The sequence below is a fragment of the Jaculus jaculus genome, chromosome 20 (assembly GCF_020740685.1).
Source record: "Jaculus jaculus isolate mJacJac1 chromosome 20, mJacJac1.mat.Y.cur, whole genome shotgun sequence".
Lineage (NCBI taxonomy): Eukaryota > Metazoa > Chordata > Mammalia > Rodentia > Dipodidae > Jaculus > Jaculus jaculus.
Genome location: NC_059121.1, coordinates 21,763,917 through 21,789,573, shown reverse-complemented (window position 1 = coordinate 21,789,573; position 25,657 = coordinate 21,763,917). Strand labels below are relative to the sequence as shown.

The 25,657-nt window shown below is 46.1% G+C and overlaps 1 protein-coding gene across 3 annotated transcripts in view; it reads right to left on the bottom strand.

Annotated features, from left to right (window-relative positions):
- Nucleotides 1–25,657, bottom strand: part of Ankrd55 (ankyrin repeat domain 55) — a 110,722-nt gene that overhangs the window by 62,106 nt on the left and 22,959 nt on the right. Inside the window, exons 2-5 of one of the 3 annotated variants that reach the window (XM_004664928.2) lie at nt 24,236–24,358; nt 20,516–20,646; nt 12,726–12,835; nt 1,470–1,530 (exon numbers count right to left, since the gene is read on the bottom strand). In XM_004664928.2, the coding sequence (XP_004664985.2) occupies nt 1,470–1,530; nt 12,726–12,835; nt 20,516–20,646; nt 24,236–24,358 (425 nt within the window). Of the gene's footprint in view, nt 1–1,469; nt 1,531–12,725; nt 12,836–18,596; nt 18,670–20,515; nt 20,647–24,235; nt 24,359–25,657 lie in introns of those variants that run through there. The other 2 variants (XM_045139019.1, XM_045139020.1) reach the window with 2 other exon arrangements.

The window sequence follows — 25,657 nt, the reverse complement described above, 5'->3', positions numbered from 1 at the left end:
GCTTTCAACCACCCAAGGTGAGGGAGTGGGTGCAGCACATGACCCCCGAGTCTGAGAACGGTCTAATCTCACACCCAGCCTGTCAAGCAAGGGCTTTTTGGTGTGGTCAAAATTCTGGTCAGGAGGAAGCTTCTGTGGTAAGTGTAGGGGGCACAGCCCAGGAGGAAGCTTGAAGGGGCTAACCCACGCCCCGCTGCCTGTGGATTGCCTGAACACAGCGCCTTGTTTTGAAAGTGTGATTTTACTGTCACTAGGTTTTTCTCAACATCACGTCTTAGTGAAGTACGGCCAGGCCAGGCACATACTTAGAAAACTTAATTAAAACCCAGGTCTTTCAATTGGTTTTAAGAAGCCCATTATAGAAATCGAGTTGGCTAACGAAAGCTAGTATTTTTTTTTTTTTTTTTTTAGTTTTTCGAGGTAGGGTCTCACTGTAGCCCAGGCTGACCTGGAATTCACTATGGAGTCTCAGGGTGGCCTCGAACTCACGGTGATCCTCCTACCTCTGCCTCCCGAGTGCTGGGATTAAAGGCGTGTGCCACCATGCCCGGCCAAAGCCAGTATTTAAAAAGGCTGGATGAGGCTATAACAAGGCCTTAAACTACTCCTGGACAGTTCTGTAATATCCAACCTGCCCTCCCTTGGGAACAAAGTTCATAAGTGGGGACTGAGGGCTGGAGAGGTGGCTTAGCACTTAAGGTACTTGCCTGCAAAGCCTAAGGACCTGGGTTCCATTCCCCAGTACCCAAACAAAGCCAGATGCACAAAGTGGCATATACATCCGGAGCTCATTTGCAGTGTCTGGAGGCCTTGGTATGCCCATTCTCTCTCTCTCTCACTGTTTTCCTCTCTCTCTCAAATAAACAAATAAGTAAATTGTGTATATATATACATACATATATATATATATATATATATGTATATATATATGAGAGTGGGGACTGAAATTTAGAAGCTTTCCTATTGCCTTTGCAACATGAAGGAAATGACAATTATGATGGCTGTCATTAGTAATGTGGCCTCTGGAGCAGTTACCCTGGCATTATTCTCTTTGTTCTCTTTCTAGAGAGAGAGAGAGAGAGAGAGAGAGAGAGAGGGAGGGAGGGAGAGAGAACATCTGGAGCCCTCACTTCTCATCTAAGTTTTGGCGAGCTGAGAAGACAGGAGAGAGCAGTATTTATTTCTCAAGATCCAGAGGGAAATCACAGAGTGTCAGTCTTAATGATCAACGCTTAAGTACTTAATGCAACGGAGCCCTTCCCTCTTAGATGCTACCCACACCCATGATGAGGGACACATTTCTGCCTGAGATGGACAGAGGAGACATGGACCTCCCTTTGGAGGTAGGGACGCGGATACATGCTCTGCTTCCTCCTCGGTGGAGAGGAGACACGATGGTGTGTGCACATGCCCCTTCCACCCTCAAGTGCGCGGCGCCGCCGCCCCGGGGCTGGGGAAGGCAGACTCACCTCGGCGTCCTGGTGGTTCACCTCGCCCAGGTTGGATTGCTGCAGCAGGACCGTGAGGAGCCTGCGGGCAGGGGCGAGAGGGAGACAGCACACCTAGTTACGGGCTCTTGGAATCGATACAAAATCACAGCTTAGGGATGGGCAGATGGCTTAGTGGTTACGGTGTTTGCCGACGAAGGCTAAGGACCCTGGTTCGATTCCCCAGGACCCACGTAGGCCAGATGCACAAGGGGGCGCACGCGTCTGGAGTTCGTTGGCGGTGGCTGGAGGCCTTGGGGCTCCCATTCTCTCTACCTCCTCCTCTCTTTCTCTCTCTCAAATAAATAAATAAATTAGTTCCTTGGCAATGGCTGAAGACCCTGGCGTGCCCATGCTCTCTCTCCCTTTTTAAATTCTTTTGTTCATTTTTATTTATTTATTTGAGAGCGACAGACAGAGAGAAAGAGGAAGATAGAGAGAGAGAGAGCATGGGCACGCCAGGGCCTCCAGCCACTGCAAATGATCTCCAGATGCATGTGCCCCCTTGTGCATCTGGCTAACGTGGGTCTTGGGGAATTGAGCCTCTAACTGGAGACCTTAGGCTTCACAGGCAAGCGCTTAACCACTAATCCATCTCTCCAGCCCCATCTCTCTCTCTGTCTTTTAAATAAATAAATAAACTTTTAAAGGGGCTGGAGAGATGGCTTACTGGTTAAGGCATTTGCCTGCAAAGCTAAAGGGCCCTGGTTCGATTCCCAACCATGTTAGCCAGATGCACAAGGGGACACATGTGTCTGGAGTTGGTTTGCAGTGGCTGGAGGCCCTGGTATGCCCATTCTCTGTCTCTCTCTCTCCCCCCCCTCTCTCTCTCAAATAAATAAATAAAATACATGTTAAAAGATTTTTAAAAAAACACACAACTTCGTTTGAAGGGGCCCCAATGAAGATGAGGCCATTTTCATATATCCGAGAGAAAGATCTGTGGACAGATGTTTAATTTTCCCACCTTCTCGTCTTCTTAGTGCCCCTGGAGGGACTGAGGAGAAAGGAGAGACCCTCAATTTCCATAGTTTATGTACGTTCTTCAAGAACCAAAGTCACCTTCTGTTTGTCCTTAACTTACTTCGCCAAAACCTACAGAGTGCATGCACATCACCTCCCTTGTAGGGACATGAGCGTGGTGGTTTGAATCAGGTGTGTTTGGAAGGCTTGGTCCCCAGCCGGTGGCAATCTGGGAGGCGGAGCCGGGCTGGAGGAGGTGTGTTGTTGGGGATGGCCCTAGAGGCGGTACAGGCAGCACCCCCTTGCCAGAGTTTGGCTGGCTCTCCTGCTGCTGTTTTCTACCTGCTGTGGCAGAGGTGGTGCCCAGTCTCTGCTCGTGCCACGCTGTCCCCTTCCGTCGTGAAGCTTCCCCCTTGAAACTGTAAGCCAAAATGAAAATGTTCCTACTCTCGGGGGGTTTTGGTTGGGTTTCTTTGTCCCACCGATGAGAAGATAACGCAACAATCGCTCAAACCCTTCTGAACGCATGGACCACAGCCAGGGTCGACAGGTTTGTTCACTCTTGGGTAAAACTGACAAATGGCCCAAGTGTAAGACGACACTAATCAGTGTGAAACCGAAACAAGCGATTCTCAAGCTCAAGGTCTCACACTCGGGTGGCTGTGGTCAACAGTACCCACTGTGTGAGGAGTGATTTCCAGGCTCAGACTCTGAAGCTAGATTTCATGGGTTCACACCCTAGCCCTACCCCTGACAAGCTGTGTGGCCCGAGACAAGTCACCGGCCCTCCCTGTGACACGGGATGATTAAGGTTCTGCATTGCAGCTTAGTGGAAGCACTGAGTGAGTTATCATGCACAATACAGCTAGATTAGGAATAAGTACAGTTTTATTTCCAGAACACTTAACCCCAGAAGTCTGAGTCCGATCTTTGCGTCTGAATCACCACGGAGATTCTCAAAGCTACAAGAGACTGCATCGTATGCAGTGCCTCCAGCCCCCACAGATCTGAGAGATACTCATTTCCTACAGTTTAAAAAAAAACAAAAACAAAACATTTGTGGGCTGGAGAGATTGCTTAGTGGTCAAGGCACTTGCCAACAAAGCCAAAGGACCCAGGTTTGATTTCCCGGCACCCATGTAAGGCAGATGCACAAGGTGGCACATACGTCAGAAGCTCATTTGAAGAGGCTGGAGGCCCTGGAGTGCTCATTCTCTGTCTCTCTATATTTCCCCACCCCTCAAATAAATACGTAAATAAAAATAAATATTTGAAAAAAATCCATTATAACAAAAAGCATTTCTTCAGGTAAATAATGGTTCTCGGAAAGCCTTGAGAAGGTGCTGATGAGAGATCAGTGGGTCTCAATCAAGAGTAGAAAGATGGGCTGGAGAGATTAGAGGTTAAGCGCTTGCCTGTGAAGCCTAAAGAACCCGGTTCAAGGCTTGACTCCCCATTACCCACTTTAGCCAGATGCACAGTGGGCGCACGCATCTGGAGTTCATTTGCAGTGGCTGGAAGCCCTGGCACGCCCATTCTCTCTCTGTCTCTCTCTCTCTCTCTCTCTCTGCTTGCAAATAAGTAAATTAAAAAATAAATTAAAAAAATTAAAAATGAAAAGAGTAGGAAGAACACTGTGAGAGATCAGTGGGTCTCTATCAAGAGTAGGACAAGGCTGGAGAGATGGCTTAGCGGTTAAGCGCTTGCCTGTGAAGCCTGAGGACCCTGGTTCGAGGCTCGACTCCCCAGAACCCATGTTAGCCAGATGCACAAGGGGGTGCACGCATCTGGAGTTCGTTTGCAGTGGCTGGAGGCCCTGGCGCGCCCATTCTCTCTCTCTCTATCTATCTGCCTCTTTCTCTGTCTTTTGTTCTCTCGATCTGCCTCTTTCTCTCTCTGTCTGTCACTCTCAAATAAATAAATAAAAATGAACAAAAAAATTAAAACAAGAGTCGGACAATTGCTGTGTATGATGAGAGGCCAGTGGGTCTCTATCAAGAGTGGGAGGAGCGCTCTGTGTGCACAGGCAGGAAGGAAGTTCAGAATTATTTGGGGGAAGCTGGGAAGATGGCTCGGTGGGTGTCATGCTTGCTATTCAAGCAGGAGGACCTAATTCACAATCCCGGTAGCCACATAACATGTCAGGTGTGGCATTACACACAGCTGAGATCCCAGATCTGCGGGGGGTGGGGGGGGAGAAGATACCACAGATGCCTGGAGCTCACTGGCTTGGTAGTCTAGCTGAATTGCTGGATTCTATGTTCTGTGAGAAACAATATCTCAAAAAATAAGATGGAACCTGGGCTAGAGTGAAACCCTACCTCGAAAAACCAAATAAATAAATAATGAATAAAGATAAAAGGAAAGATCTAGGTGGAAAGTGACTGAGGGAGAAACCTGGCATTGACCTCTGGCCTCCCCACCTGCGTGCAGGCACCCACACGTGTCCCCCATGCACGCACCCACACATGATTGTCTATACATGCAGACAGCACACATACGTTTCACATGCACATATACATGCAAAAGGTTAGTGTTGGGGAAAAAAAATTGTTTGAACAACCAAATTGTTTGGTTCCACCCTCCAATCCAGTTTTCACCGTGACTAGGCTTAGATGGCATCCAGAACCGGGAGTATTAAATTGCCACTAAGCATCGAAGATGGATAAGCTTATTGGCTCAGGAGTAAATGCCGTGCAAGGAGTGCTTAACCAGGGATGGAATTCTGCTTATTTGCCGTGGGTGTTACGTACCTGGGAAGCCCTGGTCTAAATCCAAACTGTCCACTCTCTTTTGGGGAGCCAGACCTCCGCTTGGGGCTTAATTCAGACCTCGCTGCTATGACCTCACTGAGCTTCTGCGCCGCCCCGGGCACACGGGCAGCAGCGTGCAGCACCCACTGTTAGAGAACGCGGCGAGTTCCTGGCTCCCAAGCTTACAAGTCATGGGCTACGAATGCAAGCAGCGTGTCTCTTTCACACTTTCTGAATTCTAGACTCATCCATCTGTCTGGTAGGAAGCTGTTATGAAAAATAATTGGATTTGGGCGACACTGTCCCTGTTTTTGTAGTTATTTTTACCCCTGGATATATTGTCCTTTTGACTGCCTCGTGAATGGGGGCTAGGCTTAGCTGCTAATAACTTTCTCTCTCCCTCTCTCTCTCTCTCTCTCTCTCTCTCTCTCTGTCACAAACTCTCAGTAGTAGCCACTTTCAATCTCCAGGGCCCTTTGGTGTCTGTGGCTCAAGGCGGAAGGGGTGTTAGGAGGCAAGATGGGAAGTGAGCTGTGGGATCTGAGGCTCTAGTCTGTCAGCCTGGAGCAGAAAGAGCCCCCCCCCACACACACACACCTGGTAAGCCAGACAGGACCTTCCCCAGCGATCCACTGCCAAGACAAAGTAGGGCTGTGGACAGGTTTTATAATGGGGCGATCACATCACATCGTGGGTACCTAGGTGAACCTGGATGGTTCTCTGCTCTGTGAAATTTTGCTTTGAGGGCAATCTTTTGGGGCCATTAGCTGGACCCCCTTCCCTTCCTACTGGGCGTATCTGAGGGAGGAGGGGTGAGGCCAGATCACTTGCCTTCATTGATTGACTACTTCCTAATACCCAAAGATTTACTGTGACGTTTAAGTGGGTCTGTGCATTACGAAACACTTGGAATAGCTTTTCTTTCAAAAATTATGTATTATTTGCAAGGAGAAGGAGAGAGAGAGAAAGAGAGAGAGACTATAAATGGGCATGCAAGGGCTCCTAGCCACTGAAAACAAACTACACGTGCCACTTTGTGCATCTGTCTTTACATGAGTACTGGGGAATCAAACACAGGTCATTAGGCTTTGCAGACAAGTGCCTTAATCACTGAGCCATCCCTCCAGCTCGATTTCTCTCTCTCTCTCTTTTTTATTTTTTTTTGATTTTTATTAACATTTTCCATGATTATAAAATATATCCCATGGTAATTCCCTCCCTCCCCACCCCCACACTTTCCCATTTTCTCTTTTTTTTTGTTTCATTTTTTAAAAATTTTTTGTTCTCCAGCCTTATTTTTTTAAAATTATTTATTTATTTGCAAGTAGAGTATTTGTTTGCAGGAGAGGGAGAGAGAAAAAAGAGAATAGAACAGCTTTTATAAAAATGTTTAGTTTTTTAAAAATGCTACTATCTTTCCTGGGTCTTCCCTGGTCTCTATTGGATAACTTAGGTGGCGATGGGGCTCAGCTAGAAACATCCTGGGAACAACTTATTCCTGTAACCTTCTCTGTTTTGTGGTCCCCTTAGGCTCCTAGCCCGATGCTCAGAAAGATTCCCCCAGGTGCCCCTCCATTCACTGAAACTGCCAGGATGCGGGTGCGTTTTCTATATGAGGAAACGTCTGCCTCATATTGGAACCGTAGTAAGTGGAGAACGGGGCCCCAAGGAAATAAACTGGGAAAATCTTAAGTGATGAAAAGATGCAGTTGTTGGTAAGAGAAAACCATATTTAATAATAGTGATAATAATAATAATAATAAAATACCTGCCAGTTACCATGGAGACCATGCAAAAGGCCTTCTGAGAGCTCTGTGGCTGCTGTCAGAGAAACTGTCCCTTGTCTTCTGGCCACCAGCAAGCACAGTGCACACACTAACAGAACTGTGTCTCTCCCTGGAGTCCTGATTACCAAGGCCCCTCTTTCATTTGGGTGCCCACTGGGTGTCCCGGCAAGGGTGCAAGAAAGGGAACCGAAAGGGTAAGGGCACAATTTGAACTTGCTGAGAAGCAGTGGACTTAACAGCAGCGTGGGGACTAGTGACATGAAACCTGGGCTTTGTCAACCCATGAGCCCTCGAGGTCATGAGGATCACCCACATACCCCTGTATCTGCCTCTGTTCCCCTGCATGGAGGATGCCAGTGGGAACTGACTGGAGAACCCTTACACCTTCTGCAGGGTGAATACCAGGGTCTCTCTGGGCTTGTTTCTATACAGTTTCCTTCCACAAAATCTCCACCCAGCAGCACCATGTGGACAGAGCTGGTTTGGATACCGAAGGTTCAGCAGGTTTCTTGGGCGGTACAGACTTCCTTTCGCAAGTCTGCCAGGTGGCCTGGGCATGCCGCTGAAGAATGGCAGAGAACCTCCAGATGTTGCCTCACTAGGAGAAACACACGGGGGAGTTGGCGGGGCACTGGACGGCGGAGCTGGACGTCTGCCGGTGTCTGAAGCCTCGAAGCGACCCAGTCCCCTGGGTCTTCGCAGACAGGTGTTCATAGCCAGTGGCCTTTGCAGTCAGTGGGGACCGCGTGCTGCTGGGATGGAGGGCCTGCGTGGGCCCAGGGCTGCAGATGTTTGTGTGTGATGTGTGCTGTCCCGCGTGGGTCAAGGTGAAGACTATCGTAGGGACTGAGGACATGGCAGTAAGAGGGTGTCAGTCTTCAATGGTGATCTGCATAGCATTTGTTTCTATCTTCTCTTCCCTCCTTCCCTTCCTTCTTTTCTTCCTTCTGCCTTTCTTCCTTCCTTCCCTTCCTTCTTTTCTTTCTTTCTTTCTTTCTTTCTTTCTTTCTTTCTTTCTTTCTTTCTTTCTTTCCTTCCTTCCTTCCTTCCTTCCTTCCTTCCTTCCTTCCTTCCTTCCTTCCTTCCTTCCTTCCTTCCTTTCTTCCTTCCTTCCACCATCATTAATGTTACTCCTATCATCACTGCTTTCACTTTGTGAACACAACGTATTAAGTGCAATGTTCAGTATTTTCTAGACATTCTCTTCATCTACTTCCCCTCGTTTTCTTATCAGGTGGCTACTGAATGTCCTCCTTCCTTCTACAAAAGAAAACTCTCTGAGCCCTGTCCTATCAACTTGCCCAAGACAAAGAGGTTGGGTAGCACGTGAAGCCAGACTCGGGTTCATTCTGTCTGCGGCCACCTTGAGGGCGACCCAACAAGGATTTCAGTGGGTTTGGGTTACATCAATTAAAACAGGGCTAGTGAAGAAATGAGCCAAAGAGCAAAACCAGGAAGAAGAAAACACGTAGGGAGCGTCCGTCCTGTGTGAATGTCGGAGGTGGGCTTCCTGCTAGGTTTTTGAATTTTCTAAGCACGCAAGATGAGAAACACAGACACAAATAACAGCGTTCATATCATAAAGAGACAAGGTATTTTCTCAGGAGAAGCACAGCAATTTTCTCCCTCAGTAGAATTTTTTCCCTGTGGTTTCTTATATAGAATTTTTTTTTTAAGATGCTGTAATGAATAAAATATGTCTTGACTGTGAGCCAGTAAGTTTTGTGCTGCTTTTTCTCACAAGGCCTCTCAGCACAGGCCAAGGGCTTGTTGCTAAAATATGACCATTAAAATAACTCCTACAGGGCCCACCACATTGGGTCTCAGGGAGACAGCAGATCCATTAGACAGTTTGTCTTCATGAATGTAGTAGTAGGTTGTTCTTGGCTTTCCCTGTGCCTGTTTCCCCGTGTATGAACTGAGGATTAAAGTATAACCCACTGCATAGAAAAGAGGTAGGGATTAAACAGGGCGATGCCTGAAAAAGCATTTGGGGCTTTGCTAGAGGCATGTTCATAACCAACGTCATCTTCGGTGCCAGTGTAAGTTCAAAGTAGACTAAACGGGTACAGGGAAAGCTGAGTGGTCAGACAAGCTCCTATGGCTAATTGAAAGAGTGTCTCTGCCTTCCCCATTTTATGGCTGCATTATGAGGAAGTGCCTATAAGCTACACCACATCTTTTATCCTCCTCAGAAAACAATTCTAAGCATGGTCTGATAAACAAACGGATGGTTGCAGCCCAAGTCTGAGGTGGAGCATGGCTTTCAACATTTCATGCAGATGTAACTCTGCCATGGTCATACTTTTTTTTCTTTGCAATCAAACAGCTGCAAAATATCTTTTTTTTTTTTATTTGGCAACATAGTCCCATAGGGAATCCTTTAAGGCAGGCTGCTGCCCAGATGCTCTGTAAGTAATTAAACTATTTGTTACATGAGCTGTTAAGGGATTAATCTTTTTGTCCATTATTTATTTGAGAGCGACAGACAGAGAGAGAAAGAGGCAGAGAGGGAGAGAGAGAGAGAATGGGTGCACCAGGGCCTCCAGCCACTGCAATGAATTCCAGACACGTGCACCCCCTTGTGCATCTGGCTAACGTGGGTCCTGGGGAATCGAGCCTCGAACCGGGATCCTTAGGCTTCACAGGCAAGCGCTTAACCACTAAGCCATCTCTCCAACCCTAATTGGATTCATTTTGAAGAACATTCAGTAGAAATAATAAATTTAGTTTTAGAGTAGTTAATTGCAGCTTGAGAGCCTTAAAAGAAGGTAGTTTTGTCATACCTAATGCAGGGTTTTATGGTTTCACATCAAGTATCCTTTGAAGCTAATAAAACTGTCATTAACACGCAGAGGGATATCTCCTTTTCTCACTTCAACCTGTCAGAGGATGGTGACAGAGTCGCTAGGTACAATATCCAGAGGAGAGGAAGCCACAGCTCTCTGCTGTTCCAGTGACAGCATTGTAGAGTGTCCAGGATCTCTGCTGGACATCATAAAAAATAGGCATGCCCAGGCTGGAGAGATGGCTCAGTGGTTAAGGCACTCGCCTGTAAAGCCTAACAACCCAGGTTCAATCCCCGGTACCCGCGTAAAGCCAGATGCACAAAGTGGCGCATGGTTCTGGAGTTCATTTGCAGTTGCTAGAGGCCCTGGTGCACCCATTCTCTCTTTCTCTCTCTCTCTCTCCTTTGAAATAAATAATTTTTAAAAATAGGGCTAGAGAGATGGCTTAGTGGTTAAGCAGTTGCCTGTGAAGTCTAAGGACCCTGGTTTGAGGCTCAACTCACCAGGACCCACATAAGCCAGATGCACAAGGGGGCGCACACATCTGGAATTCGTTTGCAGTGGCTGGAGGCCCTGGCACGCCCATTCTCTCTCTCTCTCTCTTTCTCTCTCTCTGCCTCTTTTTCTTTCTGTCTGTTGCTCTCAAATAAATTTAAAAAAAGAAACAAAGAAGGGAAGAAAGGAAGGATGGAAGGGAGGGAGAGAGGGAGGAAGGAAGAAAGAAAGAAACATGCATGTCAGTCCACAGAAAAAGATGAACATTTGGATTGGTTTTCAACCCATTTCTGGGGAGACTTTCTGAGGAGGAACCTCATCCATTTCCTTAGTTGGATTGCCTTGAGTGTGACTTTGTCTGTCAAAGTTTCATTCACTTGGCAGGGGCCGAGGAAGGGCTAGTGGCAAGGACAGTTATCATCTCACCAAAACCCAAACCTTCTCTTCACAGATCAGGATCGCTGACTGCCGATATATTCCTGGCAAGACACTGTATTTCCCGTGATTCATTCTATTCAGATCTGTTGAATGACTGGTCCTTATCAGTGGAGTAAGAACTGAGGCAAATGGCGGCAGTTAGGCTTAGGCTCCGCAGGACTCAGTGGGGCATCCTCTCTACTCCTCTGTGCAAGTGGAAGGAGGAGTATTCTGTGACCCCAGAGGATGATGGGAGAAGGTGGGGTCTCATGGTCACCAAGTGGGGGGGACCCAGCCACCATTCAGGACCATCTACGCCCATCAGACTGTGACAAGTCTGAGAAGTAAAAACTTCCAATGTTTAACATGAGGCTTTGGTTTTTGTTTACTACGGCAGCTATAATCACCATATCTTAAGCAGATTGATCTATAAGAATCAGTAGACTGTAAGATGATTTGAGCAAGGCAGATATAGCCAGTTAAGTACAATAAATAAAAGCAGAATATTCTTAAATATAGGTTTCTAAACTTCCATTCTTGGGAAAAAAAAAACCCAGGATGCTTTTGTGACTAATATTTGTGAAGGTTGTCCAATGAAGTCTCTCTCCTCTCCTCCCCTCTCCTCTCCTCCATCCTTGCTCTCCCTAATTCCCTTAACATACGATGTTTACAGATTTCTAATAGTCTAGCCTGCTTGTTTTATCTCTCAATTTCCTTGCTTTGTTGGGATTTGATTAAGAACCATTTTTCTGTTATTTCTGGATATAGTCCAAGATGATCAGTGGCAGGCCTGGGGAACAGTCAGTCTTGGAATTCCCCAAATCTTTTACTTTCTATAAAAATGATGAAAACGAAGAAATCTTGTTGCCCCCTAGCCCGAAAGACTATGGCCTTCTCTCCTCAGTTTCACAGGATATAGACCTTCCTTCTGGCCCTCGGTAATGTACAGCCCCTGGGGCTGGGGATGCTGAGTTCTGACCAGAGGCATGCTATGGAAAGCAGACTTAACAGGCCCAAGGAAGAGGCACCGGTGTGCACAGCAGGAAATGCTGCTGTAAGAGGCCTTCCAAGAAAGGAGATGAAGGAATGAGGAAGCCGCCCTTGGTCTTGGCAAGTTGTTTTCTTTAGTTTCTTAATTGTTTTACAAACATAGGACCTTGGTCATCCACTTTGAGTACATTTCTTCCTGTAGTTTGCCTGCGTCCACATGTTTGATTTTTCCTTTTCCCTTGATTTTTTTATTTTATTTATTTGAGAGCAAGCGAGGGAGCGGCAGATAGAGAGAGATTTGAGAGCCGGGCGTTGTGGCGCAGGCCTTTAATCCCAGCCCTCGGGAGGCAGAGGTAGGAGGATCGCCGTGAGTTCAAGGCCACCCTGAGACTACATAGTGAATTCCAGGTCAGCCTGGGCTAGTGTGAAACCCTACCTCGACAAACCAAAATAAAATAAATAAATAAAGAGAGAGAGATTTGATTTCTACCTCAGCCTCTTCTCAACTCTTAGACAGGAGTTAGACCCCTGGTTTAGACATTAATCTTCCTTAACAGTGGGGATTGTTTCAGCCTGTTTGATTTCCTGCAGAGCACTTTCCATTATTGGAAAGTACCTCATTCCTTGGTTTACTACCACTTGACTCTTTCACTGGGATGCCAGCTCGAGTACACCAGAGTCTCTGTCTTGGGGTGGAGAGATGGCTCAGCGGCTATGGCATCTACCTATGAAGCCCAAGGACTCTGTCTTGCTTACCGTGGTCCAGCCAGGGACTAGACCCCGGCTGGGCCTATGTTAAAGACTCAATAAATAGTTAATCACTGGCTGGATGAATATATGCATTCCGAGTTGCCTTTGCTCTATCAAGGACTAGGAGAAAAGGAGGTAAAACTGAAGTAGGAAGATAGTAACATTCGAGTTTAAGATTATTTCAGGGTATTCGGTTGTGGGCTAGGCAAAATGAGCAAGTTTTGTTTTTATCTGTGTTGGATGCCCTTCTCATGCAAGTTGGATCCCTTCCACATTGAGCCTCAGGAACCTCACCTCACATCCGGCTCTGCAGTGGCAGCATGCAGTGGCAGACGACCGTTTTTGTCCGGGATATTGTGCTTGGCGCCGTTTCTGAGCAGGCTCACACAGCCTTCGAGCCAGCCCTGAAAGGCAGGAGCAGCCGCATGGTTACATAACGCAAACTCACCTAACCCAGGCCCATTAGCTTTCTTTAACCCCCACCCCTCACCCTGCTTCATTGGCTTAGCTAAAAGCCTGTGTTTTTTAAAAAAATTTATTCCTTTATTTGAGAGAGAGAGAGAGAGAACTGCATACCAGGCCCTCCAGCCATTGCAAATGAACTCCAGACACATGCACCACCTTGTGTATCTGACTTACATGGGTCCTGGGGAATAGAACCTTGGTCCTTAGTCTTCACAGACAAGTGCTTTAACTGCGAAGCCATCTCTCCAGCCCTAAAAGCCAGTTTTATTTGACTTAAGTTAAGAACCATAGCTCCAACTTAGGCATTCCACCAAAGAGCTGACGTTCTTTTTTTAATTTTTAAAATATTTCTATTTATTTGCAAGGGGAGTGAGGGAGGGAGAAAGAGAGGGAGGGTATGCCAGGGTCTCTTGCTGCTGCTAGGAACACACGTGCCACATTGTGTGTTTGTTTTTATGTGTGTACTGGGGAATCGAATCCAGGCTATCAGGCTTTGCAAGCAAGTACCTTAACTGTTGAGCCATCTTTCCAGCCCAAGGGCTGAAGTTCTGGAGCTTGAAGTTCCCAAGTTTTCTGGAGGATCTTTACCCTTCCAATGCAGATTGGACACAGACTGTCTCTTTTGCCTCCCCCTCCCATATTAGGACCAATCACTGGAATTTGACCAATATGTTCAGACTGCACCAGGGCCAGAGGTAGCTCTCTTTCTCTCTTTAGACGGGTGGTTGACCAGCTCCGGCCTCTCAGTCTGTGGCTTAGCTCCAAATCATGCTTCTCTGGTTTGGGTGTCAAGGTCTAATTCTAAAAACTGGGTTCCTGTGCTGTTCCTGAGCCCCAGCACCCCCATTCTTAGCCTGTTCCCTATGTCTAAGAAGTGGGCCTGCTTCTCTTCTCCAAGTCCTGTTCTAAGAACCGTAAAGGTAAAAGCATCTGGTTTACTCTGCTCAGGGTCATCCCCCCGCTCCCTGTGCCAAGGCACATAGCCTGTGTCCCAATCCAACACCAGGATCCCAATGCTGACAGTCTGGATCCCTAACATGTGGGTATCACCTGCACCTTCCTAAAGCTGCCCAGAGCAAAGCTACACGCCCTTACGGATGTATTGCGAAGCTGGGTGACCTCCCTGATATCCTGCTTGTGCTATTACCATATTCCACAGGCGCCAGAACCCCTCATCGGCAGCTCCAGCTACATCATTCCCCTGGTTCCCCCAATTGTAAAGGTGAGGAGAAGTGTCACAGTAGGTCTCTCTCTGTTTCAGATCTCTTTAGCTGCCGCAAAGTGGATGATAACCCCAATTTTGGCTCATATGCTATGGAGCAGGCCTCCTACATCCGTTTAAAACCCATGGGTCATTCATCCATCGATAACTAGACTAATAAATACATGAAACTATTAATAACAAGATTGTGAGGGTGCTCGTTTACTTTCGAGCTCTGTTTCCTGCCTTGCGTTGCTTGTACAGAGTTAAGCTTCAAGGTTTTCCACTGTAAAGAGGACGCGAGGCTTCCTTCCCTGGTCTGACATACTAGATGCACTAAAAACCAAAGTGTTAACACCGGGCATTGAGGAAGGAAGACAATGATAAGAAAAGAACCCTTAGGGCTGGGGAGATGGCTGAGTGGTTGAGGTGCTTGCTGGCAAGGCCAAAGGACGTGGGGCTGATTCCCCAGATCCCACGTAAAGCCAGATGCACAAGACGGCATCTAGGTTCATGTTCGTATGATGCCTGGAGTTCGTTTGCAGTGGCTGGAGGCCCTGCTGGGTCCATTTTCTCTTCCTCTGCTCTCTGTCTCTCTCTCTCTCAAATAAATAAACAAAATATGTATTTTTAAAATAAAGCCTTTGGTTTCAAAGAGGCCAACAAATAACTATCAACAAAAGCACACCAAGCCGGGCATGGTGGCGCACGTCTTTTATCCCAGCACTGGGTGGGTGGGGCAGACGCAGGAGGATTGTCATGAGTTTGAGACCACCCTGAGACTACATAGTGAATTTCAGGTCAGTCTGGGTTAGAGTGAGACCCTAACTTGAAAAAAAAAATCATGGGTTCGATTCCCCACTACACATGTAAAGCTGAATGCACAAAGTGGCACATGTATCTGGAGTTTGTTCGCAGTTGTTTGCAGTGTCAGGAGGTGCTGGCACGCCCATTCTCCCTCTCTCTCTCTCTCTCTCTCTCTCTCTCTCTCTCTCTCTCTCTCTGTTTGCAAATAAACAAATAAAATGTTATAACAAATTCAGGGCTGGAGAGATTTCTCAGTGGTTAAGATGCTTGTCTGCAAAGGCTAACAACCTGGGTTTGATTCTCTAGTACCCATGTAAAGTCAGATGCACAAAGTGGTGTACGCATCTGGAGTTTGTTTGCAGCAGCTGGAGGCCCTGGTGTGCCCCATTCTGTCTCCTTTCTCTCTGCCTCTCATCTCTCTATCTTCCTCTTCTTCCAAATAAAGAAATAAATAAATTTTAAAATGTGTCACATTTTAGGGCTGGATAGATGGTTTAGCAGTTAAGGTGCTTAACATGTGAAGCCCAAAGACCGGGGTTCAGTTCCCCAGTACCCACGTAAGCCAGATGCACAAGGTGGCACATGCTTCTGGAGTTCATTTTCATTAGCAATGGCTGGAGGCCCTGGTATGCTTATCCTCTCTCCATCAGCCCCCTCCCCGCCCTCTCTCTCTCTCTCACACACACATACACACACATGCACACATACAATATAAATAGACTTTTAAAAAATGTCTGGCATTTTTTTAAAAGAAAATCATTGGTTAAGCCTAGCATTGTGACTCATGCCTGTAGTCCCAGCATTGGGAGGTGGAAGAAGGATGAACAGGAATGCAAAGGCATCCTCAGCAATGCAGTGAGTTCAAGGCTAGCCTGGACTCCATGAGACTCTGTCTCAAACAAAACAAAATAAATCATAACCAAAAAAAACCCTAAAACCCCAAACTCCATAATATCAAGTAAGGTTCTATGGAATTGGCCAGGAATATCTAAGTCCTAAGTAGGAGCATTTTTTGGCATTTGTCAATGTTGACTCATAGTCTGTTGATGCACTAAATCTGGTTCTAGTTGCCAATGTCTAACTCATCAAGTTTTCTGCTTAAAAGGAGAAAATATGACTTGGAGTCCCAAAGAAAGGCATGCTGGCCAAATTTTAGAGTTGCCCAAGATTTACAGTTTTTGAGAAGCAGATCTTTTAATGGGGGAAGGTTTGAAACATTTTTTTTTTTAATTTGCAACATTTCTTGGAACTCTGTGTATGTGTGTGGCTTTCATTTTGTTTTCTTCAGAAAATAAATCAAAACCATGCTGGGGTGGGAGAGATAGTTCATGGTTATGCCTGAGAAGCCTAAAGTCCCCAGTTTGATTACCCAGTGCCCACGCAAGCCAGATGCACAAGGTGATACATGCATTTGGAGTTTGTTTTGCAGCGGATAGAGGCCCTGGTGTGCCCATTTTCTCTCTTTCTGCCTCTCTCTCTCTCAAATAAATAAACTTGTGATTGTTTAAAAAATACTGTTACTGAAGATATTGGAAATCCTTATCACCATTCAGAGCCAACAAATGAGTTATTTAGTTGTACTCTGTGCAAACTAATGCCACATGTTTCTCCTCCACTTATGAGAAATGTAGGTTATTATTTTAACTACACCTCACACAGGAGAGAAGTTCAGAGGTGAAGTGATTTGCTCTGCTGAGTTGAGCCCTAATTTCTAAGTGCCTCTTGTGCCAAGTTTCTCAGTCATACTGGAATGCAAACATTGTTAGGAAGTAATACTGAGGATGCTGCAAACATCTTTCTTGTTATTTATTTATTTTGGTATTTCGAGGTAGGGTCTTACTCTAGCCCAGGCTGACCTGGAATTCACTATGGAGTCTCAGGCTGGCCTTGAACTCACGGTGATCCTCCTACCTCTGCCTCGGGAGGGCTGGGATTAAAGGCGTGCGCCACCACGCCCATCTCCCTTGCCTTCTTGAAGGAATAAATTCAGTGAAGAGACATAATCTAAGCAGGACTGAGCAGAAGCAAAATCGAGCAAAGACCTACACAAGAACCTCATAACAGGAGGAAAAGACGGTGACATCAAATTGAAAGAGAGCCGAATGCAGAGCGGGAGAGGATATGATGGAGAGCAGAGCTGTGAAGGAGAAAGTGGGGGCGGGGAGGGAAATATCATGGTTTATTCTCTGTAAGTATAGAAGTTGTCAATAAATAAATATACGTGAGTGTGTGTGTGTGTGTGTTTTAGAAAATTAAAAACATCTGAGCAAAGAAAGAGTACCAAAAAAGAAAGATGGGTGTGGCTGCCCCAAGGTGGAAGGCAGAGGAGCAGCGTAGAGCTGGTTCCGCATTGTGGATTTTTGAAGGATGCTTATGAATATTTATGAATTTGTGCTTATGAATATTTATGAGCCGAGTGGCATATTCATGAGGCAAGGTGATTCTCTGTTCCAAATCGTAGTGGACTGGATCTTCCTTTGAGGGCGTTTCCTTCAATGAGGGGAGAGAAGGCAAACTTATACAATGTAAGTGACATTGTGATGATGTCAGGTCCTTTGAGGATGCAAATCCTTTGCCAGTGTGTGTATGTGTGGGAGAATGCCTCAGTGCCTCAGTTTCCAACACAGTGGGAACATCAGCAATGGCAGCTTTAAGGATGTTTAACCACAAAAGGGCAGGCTGACCACTCAGAGGCAGGGCTACCGAAATGCAACTGCAGTGTTCCTCGGTTAGACCGGGTCGCCTTCCTGGAATAGGTAGAGACTTTCTTAGGCTCCGTTTCTACCCAGAATCTAATCTGCTGTCATTTGAAAGCATTCGATGCAAGAATATGTGACAGGGCCACGGTGGCCTGGCTCATGTTCCTGGGGCGGAGGTGGAGTCGGTTCAAGATTTGTCTTTGCTGTTTTTCCCAGAGCCCCGTCCTCATCTGGCCTGGCTTGGCTATCACATATCCAGCTGCACATCCTCTTATTTTTTTTAAAAATGTTTGGTTGTTTATTTATTTGAGAGCGACACAGAGAGAAAGATAGAGAGAGAGAGAGAGAGAGAGAGAGAGAGAGAGAGAGAGAGAGGGAGAGAAATGAGTGTGCCAGGCCCTCCAGGCACTGCAAACAAACTTCAGATGTGTGACTGTGCATCTGGCTTCACTGGGTCCAGCTACTGCTTCTAAGTGTTTTGTTTTTTTTTTAATTTTTTTTTGTTTATTTTTTATTTATTTACTTGAGAGCAACAGACAGAGAAGCAGAGAGAGAGAGAGAGACAGACAGAGAGAGAGAGAGAGAGAGAGAGAGAGAGAGAGAGAGAGTCCCCCAGGGCCTCCAGCCACTGCAAAGGAACTCCAGACGCGTGCGCCCCCTTTTGCATCTGGCTAACGTGGGTCCTGGGGAATCGAACCTCGAGCTGGGATCCTTAGGCTTCACAGGCAAGTGCTTAACCGCTAAACTGTCTCTCCAGCCCATCCTCTTACTTATTTTTTCTTCTCCAGTGTCTCTGTCCTTGTTGCTTTGACCCTACAGCAATCTCGAGAACACCTCCTCCTCCCAGGGATCCTCAGTCCAGCCCTGGGGAGCTCCTGCCTTAGGGACTCACAGAGAGGCCAGGCACAGGGGGAAAAGGTGACCTCATTTAAAGCATCACCTCGGCTACATCCCTCACTTAGTTCTTGACAACGCATTCCCAGCAAGAGTTACCTGTAAAAGCATATTACATTCTAGGCTCCAAGTTGCGGCTCTGTAACTCAGCGTGGGCCAGTCCCTCTCACAGCAGAAGTCCACAGGAGGAGAAATGAAAATTGGAGTTGTAGAATTTCCAAAGATGCATAATTTGTTTTCACCAAATTCTAGAGTCTAGTGACTCTTCCTCCACACCTTCATCCAAATTTTCTTTTCTCAGTTCAGACTCTAAATAAAGCTGTACTGAGAGCAGTCATCAGAAGATGTCCCAGAAGGAAGGAGACCCAGCGGGCACTTAGGATCTGCCTGAGCTATGGGCACTCAACTAATACACAGCGTTCTGCAAACTTGAAGACCACAACAAAAATTACTTGGGATGTATCTTTAACCTGAAGAACCCCCATCCTCCTCCATTTTCATCCAGTCTCCAGCGTACCCGACTTTGGAGGTCTGAAAAATATATCTCAGGACCTGTCTTTCAAATAGGGTAGGAGATATTGACACAGGACATCTGTGGGATCACACTTCAAAAGTTCTTTTTTGGAGCCAGCCATGGTGGCGCACGCCTTTAATCCCAGCACCCAGGAGGTAGAGGTAGGAGGATCGCGGTGAGTTCGAGGCCACCCTGAGATTACATAGTGAATCCCAGATCATCCTGGGCTAGAGTGAGACCCTACCTCACACACAAAAAAAAAAAGTTCTTTCTTGGGCTAGAGAAATTTCTCAGTGGTTAAAGCACTTGCACACAAAGCCTAATGACCAGGGGTTTGATTCCCCAGTACCCACATGAAGCCAGATGCACCAAGTGGCCCGTGCATCTGGAGTTTGTTTTTAGTGGCTGGAAGCCCTGATGCACCCAATTTTTTCTAACTTCTCTCTTTCTCTCTGCTTGCAAATAAATAAGTACATGAATAAGTAAGAATATATATTTTTAAAGTTCTTCCTACATTTGACTTTAGGTCCTAGAGAAAGAAGGCAGGCAAAGTGAAAATCTAAATCGAATCTCTGCGGGAATTGGGCAATACACCATTGCAGTCTCTGTAGATCATTACAGGAAGGGGTGGCATGTTTGGGGAAGGAAATGTTTTACTTCAGAGGGGCACTTTGAGTTGGGGCTTTTCTGGTCACATCTGCCACAGTCAACTAGCAAATGCAAAAAAAAAAAAAAAAATCCAATATGAAGAGGTGGGGTCCAGGTAGCAGGAGAGGAAGAATGACCCCCAGCCTCCTGCCCCATGGTGGTTAGGAATTACTCCATACGGTCTCAAGAAAGCTCTAGGACTTTCCAGACCATCACAAGGAAGGTTTAGGAGAAAGAGGGTTTGAGGATTTTCAGTGAGTCTTAACCAAGCTTGCTCTCAAGTTGGGTAATATTGAACTGAAATCTCTAGGAATGACATGACACTTTCTAATTTGAGCACTACCAGTGCATGAGTCCATGGCCTGGTTCTGCCCCAAAGGGCCTGGCATGGCCCCATTCTCTGCCCCCCCCATATCCCCTCCCCCAACTTCCTAGCTCTATCATTCCTGCCATTCCTCAGCATGGAGTTTCCACTCCGTTCATCCCAATGTGCAGATGTTGACGAGATCCTCAAAGCATTGTGCCTCGGAGTTATTTATGGAGGCTGTTCTCAGTAGCACCCAGAATGGTCCAAAATGTCCCAAGGGAAATTCTGATGGCATTCAGATAGAAAAGAATGTTTCTCTAATGGTGACAGGACCTCTATCTTAAATTGGAAAGCACCCAAAATGGGCTGAGAGCCATGAAATCACCTCTAAGCAGTGAGCTAAACCTTGATGCTGACTGCGTGAAGACTCCACATCCTATTCTCCCTGGCTTATGGTGTTAATCTAAGGACACTCTTCTAAGAATGGAACCCACATAATGCCTCTCACCCTCCTGCTCCAGAGCCCCTTTATCAGACACAAATTTGTACCAGGTAGGTTGCCAGGCATAAACTTGTGCGGCCACATGCATCCTGGGTGTTAATGTTGGCGCCCATCTTTAATAGGAGCTTCACGGTGTCCACTTGGCGTCCAGAAACTGCGTGCATCAAGGGTGTACATCCTGTAATGAGACATTTCAACAGCCTTTAAAGATGTTTCACTGGGCTGGAGAGATAGCTTAGCGGTTAAGGCGTTTGCCTGCAAAGCCAAAGGACCCAGGTTCAACACCCCAGGACCCACATAAGCCAGATGCACAAGGTGGCACATGAGTCTGGGGTTCACAAGTGGCTAGAAGCCCTACCATGCCCATTCTCTCTCTCTATCTCTGTGTGCCTTTCTCTCTCTCTCAAATAAACAAATAAAAATAAAATACTTTAAAATGTTTGACTTATAAAATTTATGGGCAGATTTTTTTGCCTGCTCATTTATTATATTATTATTATTATTTGCCTTTTTTGCAGCATAAGCCCACCTGTTCAACTGCGCTGGACTGAAGAGGGATGACGGCAACTGCTGCTGTGTTTATGTAAAGCCATGTACTCCTTTCTTCTGGCATTTTCCCAGTTATCTGTCATTTTGCAATAGTCAGTTGACTAAAACATTTTGGGCAGATGCTCAGAATCGTTAATACTGCCTCAGGGGTATGGATAATTTGGGACTTAACAGGTAGGTTTATCCTGATCTGGCTGGAGAAATAAAGAGTCTGGAATTGCCTTTGGAAAGCGCTCCAGCCAGGCCAACAGATTGAGCATGCTTTTATTGGAGGGGACAGAGCTGGGGGTGTTGCTGGCCTTGGGCTGTACACAGATTCTCACTCGAAAGAGTCACCTGTCTGCTTTCATAATCAGTGCAGTCCACAGCCTTTGAATTTTTGTTGTTGTTGTTTCTTTATTTTTCTTTATTTTATTTGCAAGCAGAGAGAGACAGACAGAGAGAATGGGCAGGCCAGGGGCCTCCATCCGCTGCAGAGGAACCCCAGACGCACGTGCCACTTTTTTTTTTTTTTGGTTTTCAAGCGTGCTTTCTTCCAGAGTGAAACAGAAATGCCCTTGTGGGGCTGTCGAAAGCCTTGGCTGACTTTTAACCCTTGATGCTCTTAACTTAGCCCCTTGAGTATTAGGAAAGTCTTTTACTTTTGGTTGAGGTATTGAAGTATAAATTAGGACAACCATTTTGGCAACATTTGACAAAATTCAAGATGTTCCTACCTATGGCCAAGTCATTCAGAAACTTTCACATTGATGAACAAAATGATGCAAAGGTGATTAACAAAGAATTAAACTACCAGGGAGCAGGAGAGATGGCTTAGTGGTTAAGGCACTTGCCTGAAAAGCCAAAGGACTCAGGTTCAGTTCCCCAAGACCCACATAAGCCACATGCACAAAAGAGCAGGTGTGTCTGGAGTTTGTTTGCAGTGGCTGAAGGCCTTGGCATACCCATTTTCTCTCTTTCTCCCTTTCTCTCTCAAATAAATAAATAAAAGTAGAAAAAAGTATTAAAAAAAAAAAGAATTAGCTATCAGGAAATGAAGTAAGTAAATACCAGTACAGAAAGGCATAAGCTGGGTCATATTTACACGAGGAAATACATATGTACACAGAGCAGTTAAAATGTCCAAAGTAAACTAACTTGTGCCTACCTAAATAAATCTCAACATTTTTTTTTTTCGTGAGCACGTGTGTGGTGGGGGAGTGCATACATGTTCCTATGTGAATGTGAGCGCACATGTCTTAACATAAATTTGAGTGAAGGAAGCCGATTGAAAAGAATTGCAAGATTACATATGTAGATTTTACAAATAACAGAATGATAAGTGCAGGTAAATACAGTTTATTTATCTTATTTAAGTGGTATTGTATTTTAGATTTGGTGTTGATCTTGTACCATGTGACCTTGCTGAACCCCTCACTGATTCTAGGAAATGCTGAACACGTTCTGGTGATGACAATCATGCTATGGAAAGAGGAACAGAGTTGGTTTTTGTTTGTTTGGTTTTTTTGTTGTTGTTGTTGTTTTGGTGTTGCTTTCCTTGCCTCCCCCTGCCCTTTGGTTTCTTGAGTTTACATTGCACCATACTGAGCGTAGGTAGTCATGTCTTTTTCCTTATCTAAGGGTCAAAGCATTCGGTCTTTCTTCATTAAGTACCATGCTGTCTCGGGAGCTGCATGCATGTGTGTGTGCGGCCTGTGTCCACGTGCGTCCATGTACGTCCATGTGCATGTGTGGGAGCATGTGGTAGAGGTTCCCATGCATATATGTGCGCAGGCATCAGAAGGGCAGAGGTTGACACTGGAGGTCTTCCACAATGGCTCGCCACCTGATTATTTATTTATTTATTTATTTTTTTGATCCAAAGTCTCTCAGTGAACCTAGGGCTCACCAGTCTCTGCTTCCATAGTGCTGGGATTACAGGTGTGTGCCATCATGCTTGTGTGGCAAGCACTTTGCCTACTGAACCATCTCCCCAGCTCCTAGCTGCAGCATTTTTAAGGATAATCCTTACATTATCTTTTTTATTTATATATTTATTTATTATAGTCAGAGAGAGGGAGGCGAGAGACAGAGAGAATGGGTATGCCGCTGCAAACGAGCTCCAGACACATGTGCCACCTTATGCGTCTGGCTAACGTGGGTCCTGGGGAATCGAACCGAAATCCTTTGGCTTTGCAGGCAAGCACCTTAACCCTTAACCCAGGGTTGGCCATCCCGCCAACCCTGTATTATTTTTTACATAAGAGGGTTCCTATTGTCCAGCCTAGCCTTGAACTTGTGACTCTTCTGCCTTAACCTCCTGGGTAGCTGTAACTTCAGGCTCACAGCATCGTATCTGACTTTATATTCTTATAATATTGAGAAAGTTCCTCAGGCTGGAAAATGGTTTAGCATTGAAGGTACTTGTCTGCAAAGTGTGATGACTTGGGTTCAATTCCCCAGTACCCATGTAAAGCCAGATGCACATGATGCATGCATCTGGAGTTTGTGTGCAGTGGCTCGAAGCCTAGGCACACCCATTCTCTCTCTCACTCTATCTGCCTCTTTCTGTCTCTCCATTAAATAAATAAATAAAAATTTTATAAAAGAAAGTTTCTATCCATTGTTGTTTTCTGAGAATTTTAAATTGTGCATGTATATTAAAATTCATCAAAAGCTTACTTCAGTACCAAGTGATGTAAATATATGATATTTCTTCTTTAGCTGGCTAATTTTAGTAGCTTATCCTGGCTTTCAAAAACTGACCCATGGGCTGGAGAGATGGCTTAGTGGTTAAGCACTTGCCTGTGAAGCCTAAGGGCCATGGCTCGAGGCTTGATTCCCCAGTACCCACGTTAGCCAGATGCATGAGGGGGTGCATGTGTCTGGACATTTGCAGTGGCTAGAAGCCCTGGTGCACCCATTCTCTCCCTCTCTCTCTCTGTCTCTCTCTACCTGCCTCTTTCTGTCTGTAGCTCTCAAATAAAAGAATAAATATACAAAAAAAAATTGACCCAGACTAATTATATCCCTAGAGCAAACTCTACTTGTTCATGGTGGAAAAAAAAATATATATATAACATATATTTTTATTTATCTATCTACCTATCTATCATCTATCTACCTATATGATCTATATATATTAATATCTGCACTGTCTATACATCTCTCTATGCAGTCTCAGAAGGCCGCCTGTAAAAGGGCAAAGCGTACAGTTTGGACATGCACAAGGAGGTCACCTTCACTGTCGCAGCATTCCAGGATGGAGGGGTCTTCTCGAATCACGGCAGTCAGTGCACCGACATCCCCGTTCGACGCTGCGTGGTAAACCATGGCCAGGTCAACTTCTTCCGATGAGTCATCTCCATGAATCAAACAGACCCTCGTCAGTGCGGGTATCTGGCCCAAGGAACAGTGCCACCCACACTGCCCTGGCTAGCTGGTCCGGGCGGAAGGGGGTGGCATCCCCATGGCATGCTCCCTCACCACTTCCAGAGAAAGACAGGCCGCTGTGGGCCATTTGAAATGCTACCACAGGTTAAAAACGGAGTCTCAGGGAATTAGATGTCCTTTGAAACTTTACTATCTACAGGCATTCAGGTTTTGCAAAATTAACTAGAGTTAAAGGGAAGGAGAGCACCCCTCTTAATTTTGAGCCCCACCTCCCCCTTACCCTTTTATTTTATTACTCTTTTATTTTTGTTTCTTTGAGGTAGGGTATCGCTATCGCCCAGGCTGATGTGGAATTCACTATGGAGTCTCAGGCTGGCCTTGAACTCATGGTGATCCTCCCACCCCTGTTTCCCGACTGACAGGGATTAAAGGTTGTTTGAGGCGGGGGTCTCACTCTGGCCCAGGCTGACCTAGAATTCACTATGTAGTCTTAGGGGTGGCCTCAAACTCATGGCGATCCTGTTACCTCTGCCTCCTGAGGGCTGAGGTTAAGGGCGTGTGCCACCACGCCTGGCTCTGTTCTTCCCTTTTTGATCTGAAACACGGTACTTAACTTCTCAGTGACTCGGTCTACCCACTTTCGAAAGAGGCCTTGTGCTCCTCAACTCTGTCTGCCAGCATCTGTGTTCCAGGATACCCTTGACCTCTTGCTGCCCATGGGAGGCCCTGGCAGACCTGGTAGGGAGATATGTCTAGCCTCCCTTCTTCCGTCGAGGACCCTTCTGTTCCCCTGAGAGTGGTCCCTGCCATTATCCTTTAGCTGTGGACTGGGTGTGAGCTTTTCACCAGTGTTCATCTGTGGTGTTCGTTCCTGGAACCCAGCTTCATCTCTCCAAGTTGTCCTTTCGTGAAAGAGTGCTCCCTTTCCAGCCACCTGGGGCTTCATAGATGGTATTTCTAGAAGGAACAGGACTATGTGCAACACCTTTGAGTTAGGCAGCCGCCTGTGTGCCACGCCTTTGGATTAGGAAGCTACCTCTGTGTACAAATTGGGCCAGCTGATAGCACTGTCAAGGCTGACAACTGAACGGCGGGTCAGGTGACTCCAGGGACGCTCTAGAAAGCTGGGAAGCCACTCAGGTGACCCCATGCATGTGAGTGCATCGTTTCTCCCAGGCATGTTTTCTCCCCCTAAGTGTAATCAATATTCAGGGAAAATAAGTAAGATGTTTTGGAAACTTGTGTTTTGCCACTAATGTGTACATTAT